The sequence below is a fragment of the Coregonus lavaretus genome (genome assembly GCF_964263955.1).
Source record: "Coregonus lavaretus genome assembly, chromosome: 5".
NCBI lineage: Eukaryota > Metazoa > Chordata > Actinopteri > Salmoniformes > Salmonidae > Coregonus > Coregonus lavaretus.
In genome coordinates this window covers 42,402,273-42,411,093 of record NC_139992.1, presented here as the reverse complement: position 1 = coordinate 42,411,093, position 8,821 = coordinate 42,402,273, and the positions used below count along the sequence as shown (strand labels likewise).

General features: G+C 41.8%; 1 protein-coding gene across 1 annotated transcript; it reads right to left on the bottom strand.

Annotated features, from left to right (window-relative positions):
• Positions 1-544: 544 nt before the first annotated feature.
• Positions 545-3,413, bottom strand: LOC311128959 (fructose-2,6-bisphosphatase TIGAR B-like). Its single transcript, XM_084161192.1, has 6 exons — positions 3,305-3,413; positions 2,817-2,854; positions 2,402-2,523; positions 1,739-1,816; positions 1,479-1,589; positions 545-1,209 (listed from the first exon to the last, which is right to left on the bottom strand). Exons 1-6 carry the CDS (start codon positions 3,334-3,336, stop codon positions 775-777), a joined length of 816 nt encoding a protein of 271 aa, XP_084017318.1. The 5' UTR covers positions 3,337-3,413; the 3' UTR covers positions 545-774.
• Positions 3,414-8,821: the final 5,408 nt, after the last annotated feature.

Sequence of the window (8,821 nt, the reverse complement as noted above, 5' to 3'; positions counted from 1 at the left end):
GTCAGGTAACAGTAGTCATTCCTTTCTTGTGATCAATTTCTGATTACATTTTTCAATAGACCGGGAAAACAGACAAACCTCAATGACAACGGAGCAAAAAATTATGTAAAATAGACACATGATAATACAACAGGGACATGGATCCAACTTCAGACTGATTCAAGCTGCACCATCCGACCTCTCAAGCAACCCACCCCGATCTCTAGCAAAATAAATACAGAATCAAACAATCAAAAGAACAACTGAGGTAGTACATTTTTTTGTGTAATTGCCATTGCAGTGCCAGCATATTTTCTGCTGTTGTTAAACCTGTCAGCATTATACGTCATTGTTGGAGTGACAGTGTGCGTGATGAGTCATCATTAAGGACAGGTATAGTGACTCCAACAAGAACATCAGATAGGGTAGAAGATACCGGTCTCCAAAATCTCTCCACTGTGGAGCACTTCCAATACATATGCATAAAAGAGCCTAGGTCACCATGGTTACATAGGTCACACAATGTGGAGGTTACTTAAAAAGCTTTAAAATAGGCGATGATATAAACTGTGCAAAAATGCTAAATTTATTTACCCTGTGTACAAAATGAACAATGAATCAATTGGTGATTAGGGTTCTTCGATGACCCTACTCAAATCTCCCCCAACTCATCATCAACAGTAGACAGGTCCCTGTCCCAGATATTCTTTACTTTTAGTGGTTTGTAAGCTACAGTAAATACTATTTAAACAGAACAGAGTAGTGACTAAACCTTTCGTGTTGCCTTGTCTATCTTTAATGTGTGATGTAACATATGTTACGCGAGGTCAGGTGGTCCTTCCTGTTGGTGAAAACACAGCGGACAGCAGAGAGCGCCAGGCCAGACTCACTGGGAGACACGGTGAGGACAAAGCGGCTGATGCCTGTGTTGGGGCAGGCTGACAACACCTTGGACATCTTCAGGCCCTGAGGCAGAGAGCACTGCAGGTCCTCCACAAAATGTCTCACGGCCACGCGGATGTAGGCCCCGTGGCTCACCACCAGGGCATGGACAGGGACACCCTCCATCCCGTCGTTAGGCAGACCAGCCAGGGGCTCATCTGTGCCAGACTCGACTGCACCGGCCCCGCCCTCTGTCCCTACAGCAGCAGAACTCTGTCCTGAGCAGCCGTGGTCGTCAACCATGCGCTGGTAAAGGGCCTTTAGAAACTTCTTGCATCGCAGTCTTACCTGGAGGGAGACACAGACACACGTTAAAATTATTCAAGGACAAAAATAATACTTATCTCCCTAGAAGAAGAAAAATCTATTAAATATGCTGCTAAATGGCATATTATATTATATTATATTATAAATATGTGTTGAGCTTCTGCCCGGAAGTTCCGAGTTGAACCACTGCATGGCACTGTTGGCCATGGAATTCAGCTCTGAGCTGTCAGCAGCAGGCCAACAGCAGGACCAAAGGGAAAGCTGATAAAATGTTCAGATCACAGACTAACCTGTTCCAAGGTCTCCCCTCCAGGAGGAGTATAGTCTCGACACGACTGGCCGGCTGCGTTAGCCATGTTCTTCAGATCCTCCTTGGGCCGTCCTTCTGCGATCCCAAAACCCTGTATGATTGATGAACCACTTTGATGATCATTTTTTATGCATTATATTTGAATGTCAAACTCTAGGGTCCCTGTTGAGGTAGACTGGGTTAGATCAATTGCATACTACACACATGCAATAGGAAATAGGAGGCATATGAAAGACTTACCCTCTCTCTGAGTAAGGGGTCAAAGACCATTTCAACGCCCGAGGAGTGAACATTGTTCCTCATAATGATTTCTGCAGTCTGACAAAGGATAAGGATGTGTGAACAATGACAGCATTTTCTTAATCTCTGCACCCAAATCAGCTACTAGGCCATTACGAGATACTAACATTGCCTTCGTTACTGTACTTCTAGTTCTACCCACTGACATTTCGCATATCCTGTAGTCTATATCTGTGGTTGAATATATCCTCTGCTCTCTTCCCTCCTTCACAGTAACATATAGAATTGAGAAGTTTAGTCCCAGGAATTATTGAAGTGATTTTAATGTCTTATCTGAGTGTTTCCCACTGAAAAGGTGTTGTTGTAGGGAATTATTTTACTTTTACATCAGTTCCCAACATCTCCTGCCATTTTGTGCAAAAATATAGGCAGTGACAGTATAGCCGGTGCCCACAATTCTAAGTCGCACACTGGGAATCTAAACTAAATAGAGGTTACATTCTACATCTGCTGTGCATTGTTAATCTTTCTGGTGGTCACCTAACCTTGTTCCCAGGCTCAATTGCTACATAGAGCCGGCTGGGTGGACGAGATTAGTGGTCAGTTAACCGTAACCTAAGTTGACATCACGTGGAGCACCATTGACATCTCAGGAGAACTCACCTGTCTGGCGCGCTGTAGGTTACTGACAAACACGTTGGAGAACCTGAGCTCTCTGAGGTACAGTCCTGCAGCCTCTGCCTGCTGGAGCCCCGGCTCTGACAGGGGAGTATCCACCCCCTGACCTGACAGCACAAGACCAGCAGGTATACACACTTAGAAAACCAGTTGGATAAGGGATTAGTCAGTGTTTGTGTGAGTGACCTTTCCTTTAACATCATTCCCCCCCAAGTGAACATGGAAACAGATGAGTATCAATCAATCACTTTGACTCTACCAGCTGATACATGAGCAACAAGGAAAGGTTTATAGCTAGTTCTGACAGCCTTTGGTTATAAATCACACAGGATGTCCGAGTGAAGGTCATTACTGGTCAAGGTTGGAATGTTTACAAAATGACAGAGGCTTTTCAACATACCTTGTAGCAACTTGTCCTTGTTGTATTGTGTCTCCCCACTGTGAAAGTGAGAAGATAATCATTTTGAAAGGTACATGCACAGCATTTTTCTGAGGAAACACATCAGAGAAATTCTAGAGGTGCACAAATAGCTTAAAGGTTAACTTAGTAGCCTAGCTTTGATCACTTGCATGTCTTTTAACGAGGCTGCATGGGAGAGAGGCTTTATATGCGGTCTATGTAGAGGACACTCAGGGTGACACTCGTTCGAAATAGTGACAGAATAAGAAACCTATGGACTTAGATAGGCATCCGCTTTGGCACAGAATAATAATGTTGGATGATACATTTGAATAGGCAACACGCTTGCTAGCCAATATTGGCTGCAACGGATAGCTTTGCTTGAAGTGGTTCAATAGGGTTGTCACGTATGCAGCAGCTTAGGCACATTTTATGAAATATATTATACATACAGCATACAAAACAGAAACGTGGTGGTATTTACTTACTGTCTAACAACTGTCAAGCTAAATATAAGCATTTTAGGCTAAGACAAATATGTTCTGGCTAAGCAGACAATGTTTACAGGTTCTTCCTACTTCTGTGACACGTAGACGTGACGTTGTGAAGAGGTCTACTCTAACAGACCAATGGCATTGCAGAAGGTGAGAAATGAATAATACAATTTCTAGTTAACTACAAATACAAATGTTACTCTTATTAAGATTGTTCCCCGATCAAACACAATTCTTTGAACAATGTAACAATTCTTAGAACATTGGGGGTGCTATATAGTAGTTACTCATTACTATTATGTCACCCCTGATGATTCAGTACTGTAATTGTTAGTGAGAAGATATAATACCCAAACAACTTGTGCTTTAGTCTACATTTACAAAACTCTCTCTGTCAAATACACTGCTCAAAAAAATAAAGGGAACACTTAAACAACACAATGTAACTCCAAGTCAATCACACTTCTGTGAAATCAAACTGTCCACTTAGGAAGCAACACTGATTGACAATAAATGTCACATGCTGTTGTGCAAATGGAATAGACAACAGGTGGAAATTATAGGCAATTAGCAAGACACCCCCAATAAAGGACTGGTTTTGCAGGTGGTGACCACAGACCACTTCTCAGTTCCTATGCTTCCTGGCTGATGTTTTGGTCACTTTTGAATGCTGGCGGTGCTTTCACTCTAGTGGTAGCATGAGATGGAGTCTACAACCCACACAAGTGGCTCAGGTAGTGCAGCTCATCCAGGATGGCACATCAATGTGAGCTGTGGCAAGAAGGTTTGCTATGTCTGTCAGCGTAGTGTCCAGAGCACGGAGGTGCTACCAGAAGACAGGCCAGTACATCAGGAGACGTGGAGGAGGCCGTAGGAGGGCAACAACCCAGCAGTAGGACTGCTACCTCCGCCTTTGTGCAAGGAGGAGCAGGAGGAGCATTGCCAGAGCCCTGCAAAATGACCTCCAGCAGGCCACAAATGTGCATGTGTCTGCTCAAACGGTCAGAAACAGACTCCATGAGGGTGGTATGAGGGCCCGACGTCCACAGGTGGGGGTTGTGCTTACAGCCCAACACCGTGCAGGACGTTTGGCATTTGCCAGAGAACACCAAGATTGGCAAATTCGCCACTGGCGCCCTGTGCTCTTCACAGATGAAAGCAGGTTCACACTGAGCACATGTGACAGACGTGACAGAGTCTGGAGACGCCGTGGAGAACGTTCTGCTGCCTGCAACATCCTCCAGCATGACCGGTTTGGCGGTGGGTCAGTCATGGTGTGGGGTGGAATTTCTTTGGGGGGCCGCACAGCCCTCCATGTGCTCGCCAGAGGTAGCCTGACTGCCATAAGGTACCGAGATGAGATCCTCAGACCCCTTGTGAGACCATATGCTGGTGCGGTTGGCCCTGGGTTCCTCCTAATGCAAGACAATGCTAGACCTCATGTGGCTGGAGTGTGTCAGCAGTTCCTGCAAGATGAAGGCATTGATGCTATGGACTGGCCCGCCCATTCCCCAGACCTGAATCCAATTGAGCACATCTGGGACATCATGTCTCGCTCCATCCACCAACGCCACATTGCACCACAGACTGTCCAGGAGTTGGCGGATGCTTTAGTCCAGGTCTGGGATGAGATCCCTCAGGAGACCATCCGCCACCTCATCAGGAGCATGCCCAGGCGTTGTAGGGAGGTCATACAGGCACGTGGAGGCCACACACACTACTGAGCCTCATTTTGACTTGTTTTAAGGACATTACATCAAAGTTGGATCAGCCTGTAGTGTGGTTTTCCACTTTAATTTTGAGGGTGACTCCAAATCCAGACCTCCATGGGTTGATAAATTTGATTACCATTGATAATTTTTGTGTGATTTTGTTGACAGCACATTCAACTATGTAAAGAAAAAAGTATTTAATAAGATTATTTCATTCATTCAGATCTAGGATGTGTTATTTTAGTGTTCCCTTAATTTTTTTGAGCAGTGTATATAGCTCTCTATGTCAAATATACAAAGAGAATTGTAAGAAGTGTGAAGAGGTCTGTGGCTCTGCGGTTTAAACCGCAGTTGTAGGTTCAAATATCATCTTGTGTGCATTTCTGCAACTCTCCTTGTCAAAATTACAAAGAGTATAGAAAGCATGCCGGAGTCTGTGGCTCTGAGGTTAAAACCATACATTGCACCTGAGAGTTGTAGGTTCAATCCTCAACTCTTACACTTTAGTGTGAATTTCTACAACTCTTAATGTCAAACATACAACATAGGAAGAAGAATCATTAACCTTTTACTGCAGTGGACTAAATCAGGGTCACAGAGTGATTCTTGGTAGTCTTAAACAAGTCTACTTTGAAACAAAAGTATACACCTCACACACATGGTTATGGACTTAAAAAAAGAAGACACCTGTACCATGTCAGTTGAGTTGAAATGTATACTTTTTTTGTTTTCATCCCAACATGACCCTTTATATACATCACAGAAGACTGAAGTATAACAAACTGTTTGACATAGAAACACCAGATTATTATATATATTTTTAATAATATTTATTCAGTATGAAATTATGTAAAATATTAATACGATTCCACCCATGAGGCCGCTAGGTCATTTGTCTGCAGGAAAGGGGTACAGACTTGGTGGTTTAATAGTCAAAGCACTGACTTACATCCAAGAGGTTGTGGGTTCAATTATCATCTATTTGTGCTTTTGTATACGTTTCTGCAACTCTCGATGTCAAAATTACAAAGAGAAGAGTAGCAAGTGTGAAGGAGTCTGTGGCTCTGGCGTAAGGATCTCCCCCCATAAAAAGTTTGAACCCACAGCCACTAGGTGTCAGATAAGCCTATAGTTGCAGACTCACACAATAGCCTTTTGGTACAGTATATCTTCAATCAAATGAGAAGCCATTTAGCACCCTCAAGCTTTAACGTACCTTCATATGGGCCTGCATAGTTACTTGACTGCACAGTACACCACCACCAACCCAATCACTCTACACATGTCACCTTCCCTTAATCTCGTCCACCAGCTGGCTCTCTATGCACCAGCAATTTCAGCCTGGCGATGAGGTTAACCTTCCCTTAACCAGCACAGAAAAGAAGACCGCTACATTACTAGCCAGTAAAGATGCTTCACTCTTTTTTTGGGGTCAAATTTATTGAACAGAAGTTGTAGATCAGACACTTCTGAGGTACATGTGGTTGACAGTGGTGGGGGTCAAAACAAACTGGAAACCCACAGATTTCCACACTGAAGGATTAAACACAAACATTATTTTTTGATGATTTAAAAAAAACTCTGACTAAATGGGTACCTCACAAAATTAATTCCACTTAATCCAATACACTGATCCTAAATGTGCCAATTAAGTTGTAACTCATAAGTAGGAAAAATTATATACAAATATATTGTTTTTTAATCTTCCAAATACATTTTATATAGCCGTCTTTTATTTAGCACCAGGTATGATATGAAATAACTGGTATATGGTCCTCTACTTGGCCAACGACAGATCAGTGTAATCTGACAGATGAGAAGGAATTTCTGTTGTATAAAGAGAGGAGGTGCCACGTGGATCTCCTGCCTCTCATCCAGGAAAATAATCTATAACCTATCAAAATGCATCAGAGTCAGATTTGATTCCTCTAACTCCCTGAAAGAACTGCTGAGTTGTGAGGTATTGTCCAATGAACCTGAGTTACAACAACATTTCAAGGGGAGAATGTAGCAAGGAAACGACAGAACACCAGATAAATGGAAAGAAGAGAGTAAAACATGCTATTTGAGAAAACTGCAGATGGTACTTCCAGTCCAAGACATGTCCCACTTTCTTACTTTACCACTCTCTACAGTTTACATACAACAAGGAAAAAGCAAGGAAACAATAGGATACTTTAAAATTCATAATTTAGCAGCACACTCAAGTGAATATCACAATTATAAGATTGAAAAACAAAACGCTTAATAGCAGCAAGAAAAAGATATCAAACATAAACAGATCTATTTTGGCTTTCATCACTTAGAAATTAATTGAAGTAATTAATGTAAGTAATTAACATAAACAAAACATTAAAGGCTTACTCATATATTTTCTCAGTTTTTAGAAAATTGTGTTTCATGAGAAAAACAAGCAAATAGGTTCTAAGTTCTTTCTGCATTGTTGAACATGCATGCCAAAAGTAAAGAGCAAAGTTTTCTGCCTATAGGTTTAAAGATTGTATGTTTTTTAAGTAATTTTTTTACATAGTATCACCCCATAAGGAAACGTTTTTTTTCTTCTGACAAACAAGCTGAACTGTGGAGCAAAACAAACTGCAAAAAAACAATGAACCAGAAAAAAACATTATGATGTGTAATCCTTTCTTAGGACCATCATATTGATTTGGATATGAACCAGGCAAAAATAAAATTCAAGTTAAATGGATGTAATCAAAGAATCAAGTCTAGATGTGATTTGTTTTAAAGCATTCCTAGGTTTGCATTGCAATTGATTTGGTTCCACGTTGGTAAACCCTTCTCCTACTAATTGGTCAGGAAATGCTTTCTAGTCATTGTGCATCACCCTAAGTGGGAATCCAGCCCAGAGAATATCAAATAACTTAAAGAAAAAAAATCGTAATAAAAAAATAAAACATTAGAAAACCCATCTACCCCGTTTGATCACCATACCCTTAAGCTTTTATGGAACATGTTTTTAAAAGTGCATTTAGGTTGATCCAAGTCTTTGATCATGACTTAAATATCTAGTTGGATTTAACAACAGTATGGCCCTTACAGGAAACATTCCAGCACACCAAACTGCTCCCTCGTGATCAACTCTTGACCTATCAGAATGATAACCGTCTGCAGCCCTTCCAATCAAGAACAGGCTTGTTCCGGTGTGCCACTCGAGAGCTTCCTACCATGTCTTCATCCATTTCCCCCTCATTTCAACTGTCTGCAGTCCTTCATTTCATGGCACCAATCGTGCCGTCTCTAGTTCCACTCTCAAAACCTCATTTTTTTGCCATCTCCTCTCACTCTCCAATAGGCTACTCCACCTTTGCCAAACTTTCACTGCTCTAAATTTTCCATACACTCCAACTCTACAAAACTTTTTTAACAATCCATCTGACACAAACAAACAACTGTTGTTTCATTCTCATCTCCAGACTAAGACCATCCCTCCATCATGCCGTCTTCCTTTCCTTAGTATTGGCTTTGGCTGATCCAGAACAAAAACATGCTTTCACGCCAACTTTACTGACAGACTTAAACAGTGCTCCCTGGTATAAAAGGTATATATGATCCTCAATAAATTTTTTATAATGTGCAGGAGTTTCTCAGAGCACACAATCCAATAACATATAACAACAAAAATAGCCTTGTTCATTTCGAAAAGTAAATATTGGCTTGGTATTAACTTGGCAATGAAATCAAGACCTTAACAGCTGATAGTTGTTCTGTCCTCACTCTCACCCTTAGGGGGCAGTATCTACACACCCTCAGGTCTCCTCAGTGTGTCTCTACCCCCTCT